Source organism: Bos mutus, chromosome 18 (assembly GCF_027580195.1).
Source record: "Bos mutus isolate GX-2022 chromosome 18, NWIPB_WYAK_1.1, whole genome shotgun sequence".
In the NCBI taxonomy this organism is placed as follows: Eukaryota; Metazoa; Chordata; class Mammalia; order Artiodactyla; family Bovidae; genus Bos; species Bos mutus.
Genome location: NC_091634.1, coordinates 59,673,295 through 59,696,441, shown reverse-complemented (window position 1 = coordinate 59,696,441; position 23,147 = coordinate 59,673,295). Strand labels below are relative to the sequence as shown.

Sequence of the window (23,147 nt, the reverse complement as noted above, 5' to 3'; positions counted from 1 at the left end):
TGTAATCAATATTTTTTAAAAAATATTGAGGTATTTTGTATTTTTTCCATACTAAGTTTTAGAAGTCTGGTTTGTATATTACACTCACAGTACGTCTCAATTCTGACCAGCCACATTTCAAATGTGCAATAGCCGCATGTGGCTCATGGCTTATTTATTAACAGTTCAGGTCTAAAACGTTCATATTGTAATACGTAGTATTACTAGTAATATGTAGTAACACATAGTATAGCTGTCTGGATAGTTCAGGAGTCTGTACCATTTGGCAGTTGTGTACCTCAATTCCTAAAGATGAGTATTTTACTTTTCATATTACCCCTCCAAAGCTAGAGAAGTGCAGCTTAATTGACCCCCATCTTTCTTTCTAGATCAGAGGAAGGGTAAGTTCCTTACTCCTCCAAAGATAAGTATCCTGTTCCTCTCTCTAACGTGTTTAATCTGTGACTCATCCGTTTTTTTAAAAGATTTCTTGTGGGGGAATCATCTTTCAGGGTTATCTCAAGGATTAGTACTGCCATTCATCTAGTTGCATAAATTGAAAAGTTAATCACCTTGTCATTTTCTTTCCCTTCACCCTCGTATTATAATCCAATATATAATCTGTTACCACGTCCTGTTGATCTCTGTCTTGAATTCACCCAGTTCTACTTTTATGGCAAAATCCTAGTCCTTTGGACAAACTGCTGTTGTCTTCCTTTTGGATTGCTGTGCTAATCTTGGACTTTACCTTTTTCTGCCCAGCTCCAGTTCTTTTTCACTGAATTGAAAATATGAACACACCAGATTTACTATTCAACATCCTACTTACTCTTTTCACCTAACGTCTAACGAACATGTTTAATATGTCCAAAATCACACTCAACCTTCCTTCTCAAACCTGCCCTTCAAATTTTTTCCATCTCAAGTCAATGATAACTCTGTCCAGATGGTTAGGCCTAAAACCTTGAAATTATCTGATTCCTCTTCTCACAGCCCACATTGTCAAAGATTCTGACCTCAGGAACACAAGCAAACTCCAATGACTCATAACCATCACCGTCATTTTATACCATCCAAAACTAAGCCATCATGTCTCCTCAGCCTGCAAATGCAGAGTTAACTTTTTCACTCTTGCTATCCACTTACTAACTAGAACAGTCTTTGAAAAACACTGCTCATAACCCTCCAATGGCTTCTCATCTCGCTCATGATAAAATACATACTCCTCTGCATGGCTTACAGGTGCCTGCATGATTTGGCCCCTCACTGAGCTTTACTTACTCCTTTGGTCATACCAGACCCCTTTGGAGCTCCTCAAAAATGCAGCCCTCTGGTCTGGACTATGCTTTTCCACTCAGATCTCTGTTTCTAGATTTCTACTTAGATGTCACCTAGAGAAATTTGTTGAATGAGTAAAGTGATATAATTCTAAACATTCATTAGGTCAGTTGTCTGGGAAATAAGATGACATTTCAAAAGTAAAAAGAGCGATGAGACAAGAGTAGAGACAAATGGTTTATTTGGTAACAAGGAGTAAAAAGGAATTCTTGATTCCTCTTCTCGCTTTTGGCAGCTGAAGTGAAATGTGATAGTCAAATAGACAGCAACAAACACAGGAATTCCCTCACAGTCCCTGATTACAGAAATGCAAAAATGCCCGTCACACGACTTGCCATTACTCTTTTCTAGACAGAAGTGCCAGGAGCTGTGCTTTCCGGGATATCCTTGGTGGCTACATTCTCCTTCTTGTCTTCAGGTTTCATGGCAGGAAACAAAAGCACCTCCTACAAGAGAGAGAATGGATTCTGAAGCTAAGAAGCACTTTTTCCCGCCCATCCACCCACTCGCCCCCGCCCGTTACTGTTATCACCAAAACCCGGAGATCTGTGTTGTTTCATTTCAGTTTAGTCCCTGTCAGTTACAAACAATGGAAAAGAAGAAATGCACAACTAAAGGATCTCACATGCTGCAACTGAGACCAGAGCCAAATTAATAAATATTAAAAAGAAAATTGTACAGCACTGCCTAGGTCACGATATCAAAAGACGGAATAAACAGAGAGGTTCTCTCCAAATGATTTCTTCATCTGTAAATATGGGAATAGCAATAGTTTCTACATGTCTCAGGTTGACTTAAGTTAAATGAGGTAATGCATGTAGACGGCTCAGTATGTTCCTTGGATCCTTAAGAAATGCAAACAATTGGTATTTCTTCTGCCTTGGGTAGAAACCCCCCAATTTGTACAATCAGATGCCCTGTCCGTCCTCCTGTGAAGTCACCGGTAACCTCTCCGCCTTCCCCTCCTCCCAGCCCAACACCCTTCCCTTGCGCCTCTGACACTGGCGCACACAGCGGTGCTCCTTCAGGGCTGCCGCATACCTTGATGTTATTGGAGTCTGTGAGAAACATGGTGACGCGGTCGATGCCCATGCCCCAGCCCCCTGTGGGGGGCAGTCCGTACTCCAGGGCAGTGCAGAAGGTTTCATCTATGAACATGGCCTCATCGTCGCCAGCGGCCTTGGCCTAGAGGACAGAACCACACAGTGACACTGTTCCAGGCTGCGCGCTCTGGCATCTGAGTGAGCATGTGAAAACTGCCAGAGGCATTTCCATCCCAGCGCTGCTCTGACTCCCAGCACTTGCTGGAAACTGGCTTTCCAGGAACTCCAGGATGGAGCCATTTCTTTCGAAGACCTGAAGGTCAGGACTGAGGAACCCTACTCCAGAACATACGTGAACTTCTCTGCCAAACGGAAATACCTCCACTGCCTGGGGCTCTGCGAGTCCAGGGAAGTTGATTTTCAGAGACTGGTAATTCCCAACAGTGTCTGTCCCACTGCCTGAACCACCCATCGTGGCAACGCTAGTGTGGGCAGCCTGTGGGTGCTTTGTCTTCCCATCCCCAGGCCACCTCAATAAATGTACCATCTAAGAAAACGTAACATCCTTGTCGACACAAGTGTCACACTCCCCCCACAGATCATCACGCCTGAGCTCCATTTATATAGAAATTCTAGGGCCAAAACTGGTCAAGTTCTCCATCTTGAAATCTGACCTCCTCCTGTGAGGCCTGTGGCTTTCAGCCTTCATTTCTGTTCTCGTCAGCAGGAGTTGCAGGCCAGACACAGACCAGGGTGAAGGCAGGTGCCTTCTGGTGAGCAGGCACACGCTCCCTCCTTACCTTGGCCTGTTCTTCAAAGAGCTGCCGCTGTCGCACAGGGTCGTTCAGCTCAGTGTAGGCATTGCATATTTCCTTCTTCATGACAAACAGCTCAAAACGCTCAGTCAGACCCTCTTTAGAGCGGTGCCTGGGGACAGGAGACCACCGGGGAGGTTGAATGAACAGAACATGTGGTACAAGCACAAGAACTCCTGAAATCTGGTTGGCTCAAAACTGTTACTGTGACCAGAAGCCTGTATGCATCCTCAGCACTGAATCATTTGATACATTACTGAGGACAGTTAGAGACAAGGAAGTTTGAATTATCTTACAACAGACCTATGAGTAGACTGGGACCCTGAACCCAACCTGCCGCACTCATGCCCTGGCATACTGACTCCGGGCTGCCTGGGTGACTTGCTCTGGCCGGTGGGACATCAGCAGAGGCTTGGTGTGTGTTTGCACACCAGGATTTATTCTTTCAGAATAATTCCATGTGGAGCCCTGGCTCCGCTGCCAGAGAAGAGGCTCTGAAGGAGGAGAATTGCCTGAGGGGGGATGCAAGGCACGCTGGTCGAATTCCCGGGTGAAAAAGCCACTTGAGCTACCCTCACCAACACCACATAGGGCAGAAAGACAACCCTTGAGCCCACACACTCTTGAGAATAAACTGCTTTATGTCGCTAAGTTCTGAGGTTATCATGTAGCAACAGGTAACCCAGACACTGCACTCTGTCTTACCATTTGGCCAGAGGGCTCATTATCTGTGGGTGATCACAGATGAAGGTAGGATTGATGCACGTCACTTCCAGGAACTCCCCAACAAGCTGAAGGAAAAAGCAGAGCACAGCTAGAGCCCTTCTAAATGCCATTTTGATTGGCTCAGTCCTGGTGGCAGAGGACTCAACTCCTATCCACACCTGACGCTACAGAAATTTATCTTAAGCTGCTGAAAGGTTGGTAAGGATTAACTAAGGTAACAAACATAACTATTTGGCAGAGAGCTTAGCACAGCAGGAATTTAAAACTTGTTCTCTCGTTTCTCTCTCTAGAGCTTTCCTGTGAAGCTAGGAAGTTAATTCTCTGCCGTGGCGTTCTCCTTCACAGGGGGCAGGGTGCATTTCCAGTGGATGTGGGCATCTACTGCCAGTGCCCGGCTTCTCACCTTATCAAGGAGCCTGGCGGTAGTCCGGGGTGGAGGGCATTCGACATCTTTTGCCACACAGATATCATCAAGGATTCTGCGAGTTTCTGTAATACAAACATACAAGTTGGGACAGAAGACATCACACCATCACAATACCACCCCAATATAAGGAGAATTACATGGGGAATTCTACTCCTGATCTAATCTAATTCAGAGCTGAACAGGAGGAGGGCCCTACAACTGGAGGAGGGCATCACTTTACCTTCAGTTTCGAAGAGGTTCGTTTCTGGCAGTTTCATGCCCAGGGCTTTCTCAAGCTCTTCTACCATGCTGATTTTCCGGAAGGGCGGGGTGAAGTCAATCTCATAGGCTTGGCCTTCTGGGCCATCTGGATGGTAGGTGACCTTGTAACTGCCTGTAATGTGTTTCACCATCCCTGGGAAACAAATGTGTCATTTAGAGGACCAACAGGAAGTCCAATCGAAGGCAGCACACCAGGCCTCCAGACACGTGGGAAAGACAAAGGGAGCAGGAGGGGGTCACCTGAAATCATCTTCTCTGTGATTTCCATAAGATCATGATAGTCGGCATAGGCCATGTAGAATTCACAGGTGGTGAACTCAGGATTGTGAGTCAAATCAATTCCTTCATTCCGGAACTGGCGTCCAATTTCATAAACCCGGTCGATGCCACCAACCACCAGCATCTAGTAACACATGGCCATGGTCATGGTCATGGCAGCTAATCTTGTCTGGCTGGGGAAAGTTTCTGTCTACAGAAGTTGTAACCAAGTTACAACTTGCTCAAGCCATGCTTTCAGGTCTCTACCCAAATGCTGAATGCCCTACTCTCTTCAGGTCTTTGTGGATAATTACAGTTCACTCTGGCTGCCCAGGAACACTGAATACTCTTCCTTTGGGGTGTCCCCCATCTTGTGTGAGCTTCTACAAGAAGCCTCTTGGGGGTCAGGGTGCAGACACATGACCCAAGCTCTCCAGTCAGACCCATCTGTGAGACTTCCACGTGCAAAGAGGACGCAGATACAGCACAGAATCTCCTCTGGCGAAGGGGCCAGAGGTATCTGGCTTATAAAGGTAGTAACAGTAGAGGTCCTAATGGCAACGACCTGTGCCTCGCGCCATGTTTATGAGCTGTGGTAAGTTCCCAAATGGAAGATACTGGGTTCTTCACGGGGACAGCCCTTTGATATGATTCAGAACCATTCCTAATTGTGTGGTCTCCAAGCCCGATTCTCTGATCCTCCTGGAAATTGTGAACTTCCTTGTATATTTGGATACCTTTTTCTTTTACTTAAATACTGTAACAGTTCTTGTTGTTTGCAACTAATGACATAGTCTTTGATATTTATTCTGGTGATTTGAGGATATTTCCAACTTTCAGGCAGAGATTCAACTCATTCTTCAACAAAAGACTAAAATCAGATTTAATATAAGAATTATAAACTTAAAAAGTATTATGGGAAACAAAGTAGGTTAGGAAGATCTGTCCATCTAGGAAAGACAGTCCCTTTGCCCTTAGAGAAGGCTCTACCGATCCTATAGATAAATTCCAGAAATGTAACACTCGCAAACCTGACATTAGAACACTTCTGTTGTTCTAGCCTCGCTGTTCCTCTTATTTCTGACCACCTGTCTAGCCAATGTTTTTCAGCCTTCTGCTTCTCTAAGGACACAGGGCATCTTTTATTGATTACCTTATGGTAGAGTTCCGGAGCAATTCTCATATATAAATTCATGTCCAGCTCATTGTGGTAGGTGATAAAAGGCTTGGCCACAGCTCCCCCTGGGATGATGTTCATCATGGGAGTTTCAATCTAGAAGAGAGGGGAAGACGTTTAGTTCACAGAGCTCCTCTAGTTTGAGGGGATGACTCATGGTTTGACTGGGATAGTCTGTTATATCCCAAGTAAAAGATAAGTTCAATAGTAACGTGCAGATGCTTGGCAAAAAAGTAGAGCTAGCTCGATTCTCTAATATAGTGTCTCTATTAATACCAAACACCATTAACACAGTATGGTAAACTTTCACAAGCTGTCAGTGGGACTCTAAATGGGTATGCCCTTTCTTGAGTTCAATTTGCGGTATTTATTAAAAATGTAACGGCTTATATCCTTTGACGTAAATCCAGCATACAGAAACACTTGTACATGTGCACAAAGATGTTCACTAAAATATTATCAAAGAAAATCAGAAACTTAAACTACCAACAGAGGAAATAATTATAAAGTATCAAAAAGGAACATACACACACACACACACACACACACACACACACGGACATGCAAAGGGTCCTAGAATATGTTGGGGGTGCCGAGGTCCATTATAATATATACAATATGACTTCATTTATGTTTAAAACAAAGAGTAAAACCCTTCTAAAACATTTACACAGGTACCCCATCTGCAACATGCATCAGTATGTATATAAATACACACAGTAAATGGCGAGGAAGGATACATATTCACATGTGCACATTTGGAGAGGGAAATTAGTTGGGAAAAAATGAAAGGGGACTTTCAGTTTTGCTTCTACTTACTTCTTTATCGTCTGAATGTGTTTTATGGTAACATGTACTCATATTTCTCATACAATTATAAAATACTGAAATTTTGTTCTAAAATTCTCCCTAAACAACATCTTTCAGTTTAAAGAAGTTGAATATAAATTAAGAAAATACTTTTAATTCTACAAAAAAGCAAAACGAGTTGGCAACATATTGAACATGGCATCATTAACACGTGGCTGGCCCTCTACTGTATTCATTATCTTTGCAGTCCTGTCCTACCTTCCAAATGAGGGCAAGAAAGAGGACTTTTCATTGAGCATGAAGCATATTGACACAGGATGTGCCCGTGGGGAAGGGAAGGAAGAATAAGAGGCAGGCACCGCAAGGCAGCTCACGTCAGGTAAGAACTTTCCATCACCTCTAGGAATCCCAATTCATCCAAGAAACTTCTTATATACGTGATGATCTTAGAGCGGATGATAAACTTCTGCCTCACAAAGTCATTCAGAATCAAGTCCAAGTATCTCTGACGATACCGTGTTTCCTAAATGAGAAGGAATAGAGAGGAATCACTGATGTGTTCCATTCAATGGTATGGTAAACCAGAGCCAGAAGGCCACAAGAATTCACCTTGTCTTTGAGGCCGAAGTGAAGATGAGGTAACATGTGCAGGCAAGGAGACAGCAGTGTGATTTCATAGGGGATGATGCTTAGCTCGCCCTTCTTGGTTTTCCCAGGATTGCCCTGGACTCCAATTATGTCTCCCCGGCGCAGTTTGTTGTTAATACGAATAAATTCTTCTTCAGATTTGTAATTCCTGAATGAATGGAAAATTTAACTCAGTATACAATATCCCAAATTAAAACTGACCTCTGGTTTACTTTATTGCTAAACTATTACTGTGAATCTAAGAAGACTCGTAGATTCAAGGTCAAATGTTTGTCACACAACCCAAGAACAGGCGTCAATCTCTAGGTGACCAGAGGGCTATTTTATTTTCCCAACCTTACACCATTCCCTTTAACTTTTATTTCCAAGAAGAAAAGAAGACCACATGGACCTTTGGTCTCTGTCATGTTGCTCTGGGCCGATCTATAAAGGCCTGTAAATGGATATTTCTATATACCTGGAATTGGCCATGACTTGCAACTTGACCCCCTCTCCTCGAAGGTCATAGAAGATGAGCTTTCCTCCAGAAGCTCTTTTGGCATGGATCCTACCTAGAGAAAGAACAGCAAAAATACTGACAGAAGCTATTTCATGGTATCAGTGCCAAAAAAGTTCCCTCTGCATTTTTCACATCCAGGCAGAACATAAACTAGAGCAATTTGATTGTAGCCCGAGGCCTAAGCCCTGCCCTTTTCTACAGGACAAAGTTGGCTTCCCATTCAAACCAGTTAAAGAATGTGTAGGAAGATCTGGTTTTTAGAGGTGCTCAGCGGATTCCCGGGATGTTGGTGGCAGCGTTGTTTTGGATCTTCCTAAATCCCCACATAGAAAGAGCAAGCACAAGTAGACAGGAAAGGGCAAAAAGCCACGGACAAAATTCACAGCAAAATCATGTGGAAGATATTCCAAGAGTCCCCAAAGACAAGAACGGGTAAAAACCACCAAGGGCCCCAACAGGAAAAAGCTATGGGAATCAATGGGGTCTCTGACAGGTCTGAGAACTGGAAGTCTCCCCCAAAACCACAGGTATTCACTGGAAACTGTGGCAGGGCTAAGGGCTGCAGCTCATGGCCATGCAAGCGAGTCCAGTGGGCTGCACCAAGGAGGTCTGGGGGACGAAGCCTTTAGTGGAACCCCAAGAACTCGCTAAACTCAAGGCCAGGGATCTCTCCCGGGACAAGGCCCCACAAAACTCAACAAGACCGAGAAAACAGAGAAGAGACTGAAAATCCCAGAAAGCAAGCTGCTGTATTTCTGAATGCTTCACAAAAAAAAAAACCAGGAGACCTCAGTGAAACTAGAAAAGCGATCTGAATCAAGCGCCCCGCCCCACCTTTTAAAAATATATTTATTTATTTGGCTCTGTCGGGTCTTAGCTGCCGCATGCGGAGTCTTCAGCTGCAACATGTGGGACCCAACGAGGGACTGAACCTGGGCCTCCTGTGTTGGGAGCAGAGTCTTAGCCACTGGATCACCCAGGGAAGCTCCCTGAGCTTCCTTTTAATATTCAGGGGAAAAAAAAAAAATCTCACATTTAAAAGAAAAAAACAAAACATCACAGCAGAGCTCTCTTGCCTGCTCATGTTTATCTCTTATAAGCATCTTATATTAATAAATCTATTTCTTGCCTATCAATAAAAAAAAAGTAAGGTCAAATACCAATATTAAATTTAGAAACAGAGAGTAACAAGAATAACATCTCCACAGACAATGAAAGCAGTTGAGAAAGACATGCTCAGGAAAAAGCAAAAAATTCTATTTCACAACCTGAAAGACATTTGAATATGATACAAAATATGAAAGAACACAAATCAGAGTTAGAAAAACTAAGAAATGAGATGGCATGAAAAAATTAGAAAATAAAGTAAAAAAACCATCTCAGAAATGAAGCCTAAATTAGAAGGAAATAAGAGTGAATAAATACAACACATAATGCCTTAAGACAATCTGGAAAGGAGAATAAAATTTAAAAATCAAAGTATAAAAAAGATAAAGAAATTTGAGAAAAAGTGTCAAAAACGAATAATGAAAAAAAGCAAAGATAAGACATATTTGGAGGGCATTTAAGTATTGGCAGGGGTTCTTTTTAGGTTGTGGGATTATGGGTAATTAAACTTTTCTCTCTTTGCCTCTCTGTTTCAACATTCTAAAATTTCTACAACTGGTAGTTTTATATAGAAATATTTTGGGGGGGTATACATGAAAGACAAGATTTAATTATTTTTTGAATTAAGGAGAAGATCTTACACAAAATAAGAATGCTCTAGAAATACAGCCTAGTGTACAGCAGTCTAGGGACACAGATCTGAATTTTTAGGAGCTTTATTAGGGCATGGTTCCCACTGGCGGGATAAAGTCTCATAAAGGACTATGAAGAGTAGCAGCACCAGGTCAGGGGTCCCCCACAAAGAATGCCCTTTCCTCTGCAGCCTTGATGCTGGAATGTGGCCTCATGCCTTGGAGCTGCTCTACTGTCTGTGAATAGACATATTAGCACCATCTCTAGGAATGAAGTCTCAGACACAAGCTCCTCATGAGCAAGACCACCCCAGACCTTCCTTTGTGCAACTGCAGAGGCCTGCCTGCTGTTGGGAGCCCAGCAAACTGCCAGGGAGTCTTCCTACCTGCCACCTTTAAGGTGATGTCAGTCAGGTGGTCCCCAGGCTGCAGGTGACTGTATTCTTGGATGAAGTGAGTGAGCGAGATGTCCACATGGAACTTGTGTGGGTATGGATCTTCCCCATTGACCTTCAGCTGGTGGATTGCTTGGCTTCGGATTTTGAAGTATTGCTGTTAAAAAAACAAAAGAGCTTCTGAAGTTGAGCCCGGTCAGACCAGTGCCGGTCTAGGGGAGTTCAGTATTCTGCCTCAGAGGGGCCCCAATACAGTGAGATTTCTTTAACCAAGCTCTCTCCAGCCTTGAAATCAAGGATTGGCTATGGAGTGAGATTTGCACTTAAATATGCAGGGTGGCCAGATATATAGCTGGGAATAAAGACTAGAATTCCAAAATGCAAGATGTGACAAAAAGAAAAACCATATTTCTAAGTTTCTTGGTGTGTGTGGGGGTGGTGGTGGGGTGGTCCCCAGCAGTGGAAGCTCAGGGACCTAACCACTGGACTGCCAGGAACTCACGAAAACAGAAAGTTTAATTGGCGTAGGTGGCCTGGTTACCACTTCTGGAGACACATCTGCCTGAGTCACTTCTCCTACTTTCCTATCCCTGGTCATACACCAGACTTTTCCCCAAGGCACACCCATGGGCCTGGAAGTATGAAAACACAGAATATTCTGTAACAGGGGTCAGCAAACATTTTCTGATGCAACTACTCAACTACTCAAGGTTGTAGTGTGAAAGCAGCCTTAAGACATGTAAACAAATGGGCATGGCTGTGTTTCAACACAATTTTACTTACAGAACTAGGGAGGAGTGACAGGGATGGTGGTGGCTTTGGCCTGTGGGCCACGGTTTGCCAATCTCTCAGCTAAAATAAGCCCCCCAGGCCACCTGTAGGGAGAGATTTTCTTTAGGGTTGCTATAAGGTCCAGCTAACTCCAAGGAGTATCAGCCACTGGATTCTCTCCAATGTTAAGCGAGAAGACAAGAAAGATGCACAGGGCCCGTGCCTTCAACCAGATGGAGTGGTGGGCCCCCCTCAGCAGTCTCAGTGCCTGTCCCAGTTCCTGTTTATCCTGCCAGTCACTGGTCCCTCCTACTGTCTCTTCCTGGGGAATCTGCCCTAAGTCTCATCAGAAGCTGCCCCGAGCCCAGGGAGGGCAGTGGTCCTGAGAACTCACATTTGGGTCCAAGCTCTCCTCCTCCGCAGCCACGCCATCTTCAGCACTGTGATTGCTGGCGGCGGCCTGACTCAGCTGTTTCTCACTGAGCTCCTTCTGCTTGGCCTCCTTCTCCGCTATTTTCTTCTCAGCTTTCAGGCGTCTCTTTAGCTCACTGTCAGGAAGGTGAAAGTGTTCAATGTAACAGGTGCCTGAAGAGTCCCCTACATTCTGCCCCGTCACCAATTACCAAAAATATCAACTGCCCAGAGAAACACACTTGTCCAGTTCCACACCCCCACGGTTATCTCTTAGCTACTAAACTCTATACATGAAATAGAGGAAAAAATAAACTTAGAATAAAGATGTGAAAGATCTTTTTCTCAGTCTCTATTTTCCAGTCGGAGGTCCTTGGCATTAGCGCCCGTCTAAAATCAAGATCCATAAGGACAAAGAAAACCCTACATATATTAGTTTATAGTTAGGATAGGAAAAAATGCTTTACAAAAAATCAGCAAGATTTTCTCAGACTAATTAGTCTTGGGAGCTCCTTGAGGCCAGGGACTGAGTCGTTCGGTATCCTCTGGAGAACATGAAGTTCTGAGACCAGTGGATTTGACGTGTGATAAGGTGAAAGCCCTAGCTTTGTCATCTCTCTCCCTCCCACAAGGAGTGGATTAGCCTGGGGTTGGGTGACAAAGTCCAGGGAGACACTCCTCTGACAATCTCTCCCCCAGCATTGATCAATGCATTGACCGTGACCCTCAGCATTACTGGCCTCACTTTCCCCAGAGGAGCCGGACTTTGACAACAAATTGGGTAGATAGTGTACAAAGCAGCATGGTGTAGGGGATAATACACCATCTTTGGAGCCAGACTGTCTGGGACTAAAACCTGACTTGGTGTGCTTAAGCAAGTTACTCAATTACTCAAGTTATTCCTTTAAAATAGTAATAGACACCTTCCTCCCTAAATGTTCTGAGGACTTAAATATACACAAAGAGATAACCCCCATCCCTAGCATCTAACTGCATTCTTCAATTAAGCATGCAAATGTGAACTACTCTAGGTATTCCCCCACTATCTTCACACCCTGCCTCAAGGACAGAAATTTTACAGATGTGGATTAAATTTCTGGTCAAATCTCTTACTATCCAAACTTTTAATACTTGTTACCTGAGACTCAGAAACCAAACAGATTTGGGCAGAGAGGGATACCCTTATTGTTCTTTCAAGCCACCAATGTTAAATGAATATCCTATAATAATGAACCATGGCAAATGATCCCTAGTCATGCTTGCTACTGTTTGGTTTCAGGGCACATTCTTAATTATATATGAGTTTAGAATAACAATTAAAAAATGGAGATTTGAAATGACCATCTTTTAAGTAAGAAAACTGACTCTGAGGGCCCCAAAGTAAGTGTGTCTCTGGGTATAATCTGTTTTGTATCAGTTGTGAAGTCGCCTCTCCAGAACAATATGCTAGATTTATTGTGCTGTCATTCAGTCAGGAGCATCTAAGCCTATTTGGTTCTTCCTAGCATTAACATAATAAGTCTGTTTACCAGTTTTTGCCATTTAAAAATTAAATCAGTAAAAAAGGATCATCCAAAAAGGTTCTAGGAATAAGAACTAAGACTATTAACCAAATTACGCTCAGAAGCAAAGAAATTCCAGGAAGATAGGGAAGGGAAAATAATCTGTTACAAATTCTTCTTTATTCATACAAGCGTTTTGGTCTCAGCACTGTTTTAGCATAAGACCTAAACGTCATCTCAAGAATTTATGGAGTGAGAATTTGAATTTATTAAAGAGAAACTGAGAAAGGACTATTGGTTTGGGTAGTAGGTAGCAGAGCTGTTTACTTGGCAACAAGTCCAAAACTCAGCCAGAGGCTTTACAGATAAGAAACTAATTAAGAAGGACTTTTGCTCCCAGAGCAAAAAAGAAGGTAAAGGGCACCAACCTTCTTTTATCAGAAAGTGCCTTGTCCTTGTGAATCGTTGTGAAAGGTGCAAGTTGACACAGGCGCAGCTCCCTCTGCCCCCACTGTGCCCAGGAGGTTTGGCGCAGGGACCCCCTAACAAGCCTTGCAGCGGCTTGCACCAACATGGCAGAATACCCTGGAACCACCTAAGAATGATCACCACCACCTAACAGGAAACAGAGATGTGGTGTCAGATGGGACAGGCAGTACAATATACCCCCAGCCAACACTCCAACTTGGGTTGGGGGAGAAGGGGAGGTTACACCACCTTTTAGTGTCCCATTTTATGCAAGACCCTCTCAAATGACAGCAGCCATCTTAACACTCACTGTGCCACACATGTAACTGACAATGTTCTCAGCCCTGGCTATGGTAAGATGATGCTTAACTGGGGTCACAGGTCAAAAATAAGTCAATCAATGGTGTACAGGTAGAAATGATCATAACATTCTAGAAAATAGGAGACAGGACATGAGGCAGTGTTTCTCAAGTTCCTGACATGCAGCTTCTCTCCTGGAGATGAGACACCTAGCTCCAAAGATGGCAACGTGAAGCATACAAAACGTCACCATCAATTGCCCACTCTAGACGAAGCTAAAAATAAGCCGCAAAGGCACCTGAGTCAAAGACAAGACTTGTCTGGAGCTCTAGGAATGAGAAGGAAAGGAGACTTTCAGGAAGAGTCTTGGACTACATTAAGTTTATGCATTAACACTGGAATGCAACACAATGACAGAGATCGTGTTCTTCACTGCATTAAAATGAATGAGGCCTTAACTGAGTCACCTGGCAGGCAGCCTGCTTTTAAACTTGGAGACAATAACTGGCTTACCGTGGCGCTCACTAAAGATTCTGACAAAGTAAGTTCCAAGAATAATTAAGACACAGAAGCAAAAAAATGAACTAAGGCAGCCATTAAGTGCAGAATCTAACTTCTCTCCGATGCCCCTGGAAGGATACTATATTTATGTACTATCTGTGGGAGTATTGAGCAATCAGTCACTTATCACTGCCTACGTTCTATGAAGGACTCCGGTTGACGAATGCAGTATTAAGAGAATACAAGGGACAATCGGTGAAAGGGCGGCCAATCTTAATTCACTTATATTTACCTTTATACTCCAAGGATTTGGGGTGATTAACAAAGATACTTCCAGCAGTGCTAAGTGCAGCTTGGTGTACTCGGCTAAATAAGACAGTCCATACTGCTGATTCGGAGAAGGCAATGGCACCCCACTCCAGTACTCTTGCCTGGAAAATCCATGGACGGAGGAGCCTGGTAGCTGCAGTCCATGGGATCGCTAAGAGTCGGACACGACTGAGCGACTTCACTTTCACTTTTTACTTTCATGCATTGGAGAAGGAAATGGCAACCCACTCCACTATTCTTGCCTGGAGAATCCCAGGGACAGAGGAGCCTAATGGGCTGCTGTCTATGGGGTCGCACAGAGTCGGACACGACTGAAGCGACTTAGCAGCAGCAGCAGCATACTGCTGATTGGTGATTCACTCAATTCTCACAGATCCTCTGACCAACCCATAAAGATAGCTGCACGACAGTTTTAGAATGATCCCTTTAATACAAAAGGTTCAGAATGGCCTTGGCGAGGCCAAGGGAAATCTGAAGGTCCTTCTGAAGAGCTGGGTATTTATCATTTCTCCAACTTCTTTACCGGGGCGTGGCACAACGCATTTCTCCGCGAAAAGAGTAAATTTCGCCTTTCTCCGTCGCCGCCCAGTTCTCCGCATTCTCTTACTCTAGGAGTACGACAGGGAGGAAGGACCCAACCAGCGGGGCCCTCGGGCAGCTTGGGGGATGTAGTTTCGGCACGCACCGCCTGCGTCCCAACGTGTTCATAACCACGAGAACCGGCAGCAAGGCCCCAGGCACAGCCGTCCCGGCCGGAGCCTCGAGGCGCTTCCTAGTCCAGACTCTCCGATCGCATAATGACCCGCAACGGCACATACCTTTTGCTCAGTTTCGGCTCGCCGCAGTCCACTTTAACTTCAGCACCCTGCACGTCAGCCATCTTCCCCGAGGGCCGGACCTAAAGAGGATGGGGGTCGCGCGGCGACTTCCAGGTCAAGGTCAGAAGCCCCGCCTCTTCCGGGGAAAGGGGGCGGGGCACTGTTCGCGCGCAGCCAGTGCGCAGGCGCAATACGGGGCCTGGCTCCGGCGTCCCCAGGAGGTTTACCTGAATCCCTGCAGCTTCACCTGAATCCCTGCAGCTTCCTGTTCGCGCGCTCGCGAGGGGGCAGCTTTTTCGGGTGCCCGGGGAGAGCTATGGCGGAGGCGATGGAGTTGGGCAAAGACCCCAATGGACCCACTCACTCCTCGACTCTGTTCGTAAGGGAGGATGGCAGCTCCATGTCCTTCTACGTGCGTCCCAGCCCGGCAAAGCGCCGGCTCTCGACGCTCATCCTGCACGGCGGCGGCACTCTGTGTCGCGTTCAGGAGCCCGGGGCCGTGCTGTTGGCCCAGCCCGGGGAGGCGGCGGCCGAGGCCTCGGGCGACTTTATCTCCACGCAGTACATTCTGGACTGCGTGGAGCGTAACGAGAAGCTCGACCTGGAGGCCTACCGTCTGGGCCCGGCTCCGGCGGCCTACCAGGCCCCAGAGACGAAGCCCGGGGTCCTGGCCGGGGGCGTCGCCGCGGCGGAGCCTGAGCCGCAGTCACAGGCGGGGCGGATGGTCTTCACGGACGCGGACGACGTGGCCATCATAACCTACGTGAAGGAACATGCCCGCTCGGCCAGCTCCGTCACCGGTAACGCCTTGTGGAAAGCGATGGAGAAGAGCTCGCTTACCCAGCACTCCTGGCAGTCCATGAAGGACCGCTACCTGAAGCGCCTGCGGGGCCAGGAGCACAAGTACCTTCTGGGGGAGGCCCCGGTGAGCCCCTCCTCGCAGAAACTCAAGAGGAAGGCCGAGCAAGACCCGGAGGCTGCTGATAGCGGAGGTGAGGTCCGCGGTCGCCGACGCGCGGGTGCTCCGCTGTCACCGGTGTGCTCTGGGGGCGGGGGCGTCTCCCCTTCCGCGGGGAGTCCATGTGGGCGTCTTAGGGGCATCGCCCAGCCCCTCTCCTTAACCCCCTTTGCCGTCCGGGTAAAGTTTGCATCGTTTTGTAATCTCTCTTTAAACGTCTGGGTAAAGTTAGCATCATTTTGAAATCTCTCTTTAACATGACATGGCCCGAGATTCAAAAGAGGCACAAAGAGTCTGTGGAAAATTCTCCCCCCTCTCCTTTCTTTTCCCACCAGATAATCCAGTTTTTCCCCCCAGAGACAACCTGTATCTTGGGTATCTTTTCAGAGATATTTCACAGACTCGTTTTAAACAGTGTTTCTCGTGGCTTTAGGTAGATTCAGTATAAGCCAGTTTTAAAGCCATATCTTGGCTTAAATGAATGCATATTCACAGAAGAAGGTTCTCGTCTATTGGAAGCCGCTTCCTAGTTTCGCTCGGGTGAGGTGAGTTTCTAACGCAGTTGAACTGAGTATTGGTTTTCCGACGTGGTTAGGACACAGGGCATAGCTGTTGAGATGCTTCTCTTCTGACTTAATCGGTATTGAGCTTAAACTGTCGGACACTTTCGTTTATAGTCATGCTCCCTTCACTTAACGTCTCTTTCCTTGTGTGACTGTTCTGCATAACGGTTGAAGTCTGGGGAGGTAAAATCTATTTTCTCCTGTTCAGTATGCTTAGTAGGAGTTTTGTTTTTGGTAAAGTGACACTTGAGATTCATTCAACAGATATTTGAGTGCCAGACTCCTACCTGCTGGGTGATAACAGTATATAAAACTTCCTGCAGTCATGGAGCTTAAAATGCTAGCTGGGCAGTGGTGAGTGCTATCATTTCAGTCGAGCTGCTAGTCGTGTCCGACTCTGCATGGACTGCAACCGGCCAGGCTTCCCTGTCCATCACCAACTCCAAGTGCTGTAGAAAAAAATAAAAAGGGTAACGGCTGGAGAATAGGTTGTTTTCTACAGGGTAAGAGGGGAAGTTCGCTGTCATAAGCTCATACTTGAGCAGAGATCAAAGGAAGTGAAGGAATTAAACAGGTGGTTATTTGATGAAGAATGTTCCAGGTTTTGGGGGTATTAGGTGGAGTATAGCTGTTGTGTTCTTGGAGCAACAATCAGTGTGACTGGAATGGAGTAAGGAAAAGGGAGAATTTTTGGAGAGAGGAAAGGGCTATGTGTATGGATGAAGGAGATCATATATATATTATAAAATATATATATTTTTATATATAAATCAGTGATGTAGAGATGACTGGTAGACTAGTTGGAACTTGGGATGAAATTAAGCTGGACTCACCCTATGCAGTGTTTTCATGTTCAGATATTTAAACATAAAAATTAAGATCCGAAAAGGACCAGGAAAGGATGTGGATGAATAGCCTTTTTAATAGCTGTGTGTTGTTGTTTCTGAAGCCAGGAAGACTAAGAAAAAAACTTATATATTTGATTACTTAAAATTTAAAGCTTTTCATGATGAAGTCAGAGGGCAGATTGGAAAAATATACCCAATACATTGCAACAAAGCAAGTTTCCTTAGTGTTTCCCTTTGAGGGCTTGCTGAAGTTAGTAAGTAAAAGAGAAACTAGTAGAAAAATGAGCAAAGGAAATGAAACAGGACGTTTTCAGAAGAGGGAATAAGTAAATGGCTAATACATGCAGAAACGTTAAAAAATAAAAGTAAATTAGACCCTGATCAGTGCACAGGTACAAGCCGTACCTGGGCTTCTGACCCATGGAAACTGAAGTAGTGTGTGGGGTTGTGTTTTTTAGAAAAGTAAATCAGAGCAAGGTAATGTCATATTTTATCTGTTAATTATTTCAGCATGTATCTCTAAAATATAAGGCTTTTTAAACATTTATATAAAATAAAATTGACTTATTTTGATGTACAGTTAGGTATTTAATTTTTTTATGGTGGTAAAATATATGTTAGATAAAACTTACAGTTTTAGCAGTTTTTAAGTGCTCTCTTCAGTAGCACTAAGTATGTTGTGATGCAGTTGTCATCACCATCCATCTTTAGAATGTTTTCATTTTCCCAAACTGAAATTCGTACCCTTTAAACACCAGCCCCCCATTCCTGCCTCCCCCTGGCAATCACCATTCTGCTTTCTGTCTTTATAAATTTGATCTCTCTAGGTACTTCATGTAAGTGCAGTCATAATGTATTTGTCCTTTTGTGTCTGGCTTATTTAATATAAGTGAAAGGCTTATTTTCAAGTCTTATCCATGTTGTAGCATGTGTGAGAATTTTGTTCTTTTTAAGGTTGGATAATATTCCACTTTACGACCACATTTTGTATATCCATTCATCCATTGATAGACACTTAAGTTGCTTCCACATCTTGGCTGTTGTGAATAATGCTGCTATGGTATGGGTGTACTAATACCTGTTTATGACCATGCTTTCATTTCATTTATTTATTTATTTTTTTATATTTTCAAAAGTGGAATAGCTGGATCATGTGGTAATTATATGTTTAATGTTTTGAGGAATTGCCATACAGGTTTTCCAGTTCGGTGTTTTAATACATGTATAGATTTGTATAACCATCACCATAATCAGAATACAGAAACAGCTTCATTGTAAAACTCCCTCGAGTTGCCCCTCCGCAGTCAGTTTTTGTTAAGTGGAAAACAGCAGAGTTAAATCCTCAGAGAACAGAGTAAAAGGAGAACAGGAAGGTGTTTAGCTTTATGAGGCTCTCCTTTCTGTAGATGGTATGTTGTGGATTGTGGTAGACTCCTCAGATCCATCTTCAGCTGGGCGAGGTTCTGTCGTTTTACGCTAGCGTCCAATGACTAATCTATGTGGTGTTATTGGCTCCCTTCCCCCAATATGGTCAACTCTGAAGGGCCTTGCTGGCTCCATACTTCTCCATGGTTTCAGTTGAGGCCTTGTTGGAGCTCTTTCACAACTCAGCTTCTCTGCCCGCTAAGCACTCCCTGATCAACATGTTACACGTTAATCTCCATCTCAGAATCTGATTCCCAGAAAACCCAGTTTATGGCAGTTTTTTTTTTTAAATCTATATAAATACAAAGCAAAAAACTGAATTAAGCTTGAAGAGTATTTTTTATTTTATACATGAGAACTTAGGAAAATTATCATTATTTTTATTGTACAACTTTTCAGTAGCAAGCTGAAAAATTAGAAATTATTGAACATGCATGTCTTATGTTTTTCTCACCCTCTGATCAAAAACCGTTAGGGGAAAAAGTGCAGCCTAACTTGTGGCCCAGGGCTAATTGTAATCTAGTACTGTTTTCTTTAACAGAACCACAGAATAAGAGAACTCCAGATTTGCCTGAAGAAGAATTTGAAAAAGAAGAGATCAAGGAGAATGAAGCAGCAGTCAAAAAGATGCTTGTAGAAGCTACCCGAGAGTTTGAGGAGATTGTGGTATGTTAATTAGAAATCACTTTTTCCCTATGTAATTGCACCTCACTCCAGTACTCTTGCCTGGAAAATCCCATGGACGGAGGAGCTTGGTATGCTGAAGGCATAGGTCTTTTCTCACATAACATTCTTTGCAATGTGCCTAAATGTAGTGGAGCATGGAGGCCCTAATATATTCATACTGCAGTGTTTTTTGAGTGCTTATTATGTGAAAGCATTGGTAAGCACTGAGGATGTAGTGGTAAGCAAAATACAATTCCTGACCTTATGGAGCTTACAACTTGAGAGGGAAGTCAAATTTTTAACAAATAATCTAATGCATACATGTATACTCATATATATGTGCATATATATGCATATCGGAGAAGGCAGTGGCAATCCACTCCAGTACTCTTGCCTGGAAAATCCCATGGACGGAGGAGCCTGGTAGGCTGCAGTCCATGGGGTCGCTAAGAGTCGGACACGACTGAGTGACTTCACTTTCCCTTTTCACTTTCATGCATTGGAGAAGGAAATGGCAACCCACTCCAGTGTTCTTGCCTGGAGAATCCCAGGGACGGGGGAGCCTGGTGGGCTGCCGTCTATGGGGTTGCACAGAGTCGGATACGACTGAAACGACTTAGCAGCATAGGCATATATTTTTACATTCAGTGTAGCTTCTAATGTTCTTTGGAATACCATGGTTATACATACACATATTTATATGTATACATGTGCACACATAGACACATATATACCCTATACTCACACTCATGGTTACTCTATGGCATATATATATGTGTGTGTATATGTATATATGTACACATACATCTAGCATGACTGAATGTAAGAAGGAACATAACACATTAGAGGAACTGAAGGAAGTCCAGTGGAATGAAAGGGAAAGGAGGTGGTAGTTGGGAGAGACCAGATATTTTAAGAGTAAGTGTTTGTGACTTCGTTATTATGAACTGGTTCTATTCTTCACTTTGTCTAGGTGGATGAGAGTCCTGATTTTGAAATACACATAACAATGTGTGATGATGATCCATGCACGCCTGAGGAAGACTCAGAAACACAGCCTGATGAGGAAGAAGAAGAAGAAGAAAAAGTTTCTGCACCAGAGGTGGGAGCTGCCATTAAGATCATCCGGCAGTTGATGGAAAAGTTTAACTTGGATCTATCAACAGTTACACAGGCCTTCCTAAAAAATAGTGGTGAGCTGGAGGCTACTTCCTCCTTTTTAGAGTCTGGTCAGAGGGCTGACGGGTATCCTATTTGGTCCCGACAGGATGACTTAGATTTGCAAAAAGATGATGAGGCTACTCGAGATGCATTGGTCAAAAAATTTGGTGCTCAGAATGTAGCTCGGAGGATTGAATTCCGAAAGAAATAATTGGCAAGATAGTGGGAAAAAAAGTTGGGCAGATAAGACATTAACGTTTTTTTGTGTGACCATTGGACTTCAGAAATTTTTACATTGGAACCGACACTAATCTTTTGACCAGTTTTGTTGCACTGTGAGTCCTAGATTTTGTACCCAAGCAGAGTTGTGTTCGGTCCAGTTGCTCAGTCGTGTCCGACTCCTTGCAACCTCATGGACTGCAGCACGCCATGCAGAGTTGTATAAGAGGATGGAAATAAAAGAAATGGGATATGTTTCGATCTCTTCCCAGCAGTATCAGTGTGTTTATGAAAGGAAAATCAAGAACAGAGAGATTGGTTTACATAGTAGTGATTGTTTTCTGGAGTGGAATCCCTGCTATATTGGTGATAGGAGCTAGTCATGAAGTCAAAGAAGGAAAATTAGATGGGTCTTGTGAAAGCATGAATAAAGAGCCTCCTGTCTTTTGGCAGAAGCTCCTCTAGATTGTGATAGATTACAAATCAAGAGTCTAGAAATATGGAAAAATTGAATTACAAGGCCTTGAACATGGACTGTCCCAAACTCTTGTATCCCTCAGTGAGCTCTGATTTCTGGGCTGCTTTGAAAACCCCATGTTTCTTTTGCCAGCTTGATATTTGGGAACCCTTTTCCTTGGCTGTTGTTTTCTTCGGGTCTGTGTCAGTGAAGTCTCTAGCATGAGTTTCTTTATCCATCATCTAGTTTGTTTCAGACACACACTACAATGGAGTCTCAAGAAAAGTCTTACTTGTTTACCAGTAATGTCTTTTTATTTATTGAAGATCGTTTTGTGCTAAGAATTGTGTTAGATTTAAAAATTAGAGGATTAATTCCTCTTTGTTGTGTTGATTTCATTGTTGAAAATAAATAGAACTTTGTATTTGAGTCTCCACAAAGTGTTTTCTTTGGTTGTATTCATAAAACCTTTTAGGTATAAAAGCTATAAAGGAACTAACATTTTTGGCTCTTGGTAATTAGAACCAATAAGAGGTTCCATTTAGAGCTGATAGGCCATTAGAAAGAAGCTATTTCTTCTGAATGGAGCAAAGAGAACTGTGTCAAGGACTGCGAAAGATGGCATAACCAGGTGAACTGCTGAGAGCCAAAGTGGAGAGAAGTCAATAAGGAACTATCCAGTGTATAACAGAAGATGTCAGTACCTGTCCCAGATGCCCGAGCACTCACCAGTCCAGTACATGCCAGCAGCAGGAGTCTTACTGCCAGCACCTGTAGGAGGCTCTCTCTCTGTTTGAAGGGCTATGAAGTTAATGCCCCTGAGAGCAGCTTTCACCCAATGGTGAATGGGAATCAGAGAATGCACACTCAGCTTCCTTGCTGACCAGAGAGATGACAGCTGAATGTTTGAGTTACTCCTTGGATGGGATGATGGTTTCCATGCCATCCTGAAGGCCGCCCGTAGAAGAAAGCGTAGTTGCTTACAGTGGGATGACTGCACCCTCATAGTCCTCCTGCTCTTACTTTACATCCCCTCTTCTCTCTTAGTGCATCCGGAATCATCAGTTGCACTCACACTCTTTTATTCTGGAAAGAGTCTGCTTCTGGCAGAACCCAGCCTAAATCAAAGCATGTCACCTTTTCCTCCTCCTCAGCTTGTTGGAATGGTACGACATGAGTGCAAGGATTTCCCTGTGGTCCAGTGGCTAGGGCTCCGCACTGTCAGTGTGGTGTGCTGCAACTAAGAGTTAGCATGCCACAGCTAAACTAAGTGACAACCCGCGAAAAAGCTGAAAGGTTTCACAGCACGACAAAGATCAAAGATCCCGCACGCTGCAACTAAGACGTGGGTATGGCCAAATAAGCGCGTGTGAAGTGAAGGTTTTGCTCAGTTGTGTCCAACTGTTTGCGACCCCACAGTCTATCCATGGAATTCTCCAGGCCAGAATACTGGAGTGGGTAACCTTTCCTTTCTCCAGGGGGTCTTCCCAACCCAGGGATTGAACCCAGGTCGCCCGCATTGTAGGCGGATTCTTTGCCAGCTGAGCCACAAGGGAAGCCCGAATAAGTGCATAAGTATTAAAAAAAAAAACTACACCCATTTGCTCACTATAGTGGTGACTTTTTTGGGGCCA

At 44.1% G+C, this 23,147-nt stretch overlaps 2 protein-coding genes across 3 annotated transcripts; one reads left to right on the top strand and one right to left on the bottom strand.

Moving 5' to 3' along the window:
• Positions 1-1,481: 1,481 nt before the first annotated feature.
• On the bottom strand, positions 1,482-15,348 carry KARS1 (lysyl-tRNA synthetase 1). Of its 2 annotated transcripts, XM_005894298.3 has the most exons (15): positions 15,217-15,347; positions 13,228-13,414; positions 11,281-11,434; positions 10,107-10,272; positions 7,940-8,033; positions 7,444-7,630; positions 7,232-7,357; positions 6,001-6,120; positions 4,830-4,992; positions 4,549-4,722; positions 4,305-4,390; positions 3,881-3,966; positions 3,161-3,287; positions 2,359-2,502; positions 1,482-1,763 (listed from the first exon to the last, which is right to left on the bottom strand). In XM_005894298.3, the coding sequence occupies exons 2-15, from the start codon at positions 13,371-13,373 to the stop codon at positions 1,665-1,667; spliced, it is 1,872 nt and encodes a 623-aa protein (XP_005894360.1). In that variant the 5' UTR covers positions 13,374-13,414; positions 15,217-15,347; the 3' UTR covers positions 1,482-1,664. The 2 variants fall into 2 exon arrangements, with proteins under 2 accessions (XP_005894360.1, XP_005894361.1); XM_005894299.3 differs by lacking the exon at positions 13,228-13,414 and having other exon boundaries at positions 15,217-15,348.
• A 41-nt stretch (positions 15,349-15,389) lies between these two features.
• Positions 15,390-21,942, top strand: TERF2IP (TERF2 interacting protein). Its single transcript, XM_014477781.2, has 3 exons — positions 15,390-16,208; positions 19,552-19,676; positions 20,650-21,942. The coding sequence occupies exons 1-3, from the start codon at positions 15,533-15,535 to the stop codon at positions 21,046-21,048; spliced, it is 1,200 nt and encodes a 399-aa protein (XP_014333267.1). The 5' UTR covers positions 15,390-15,532; the 3' UTR covers positions 21,049-21,942.
• The last annotated feature ends 1,205 nt before the right edge of the window (positions 21,943-23,147 follow it).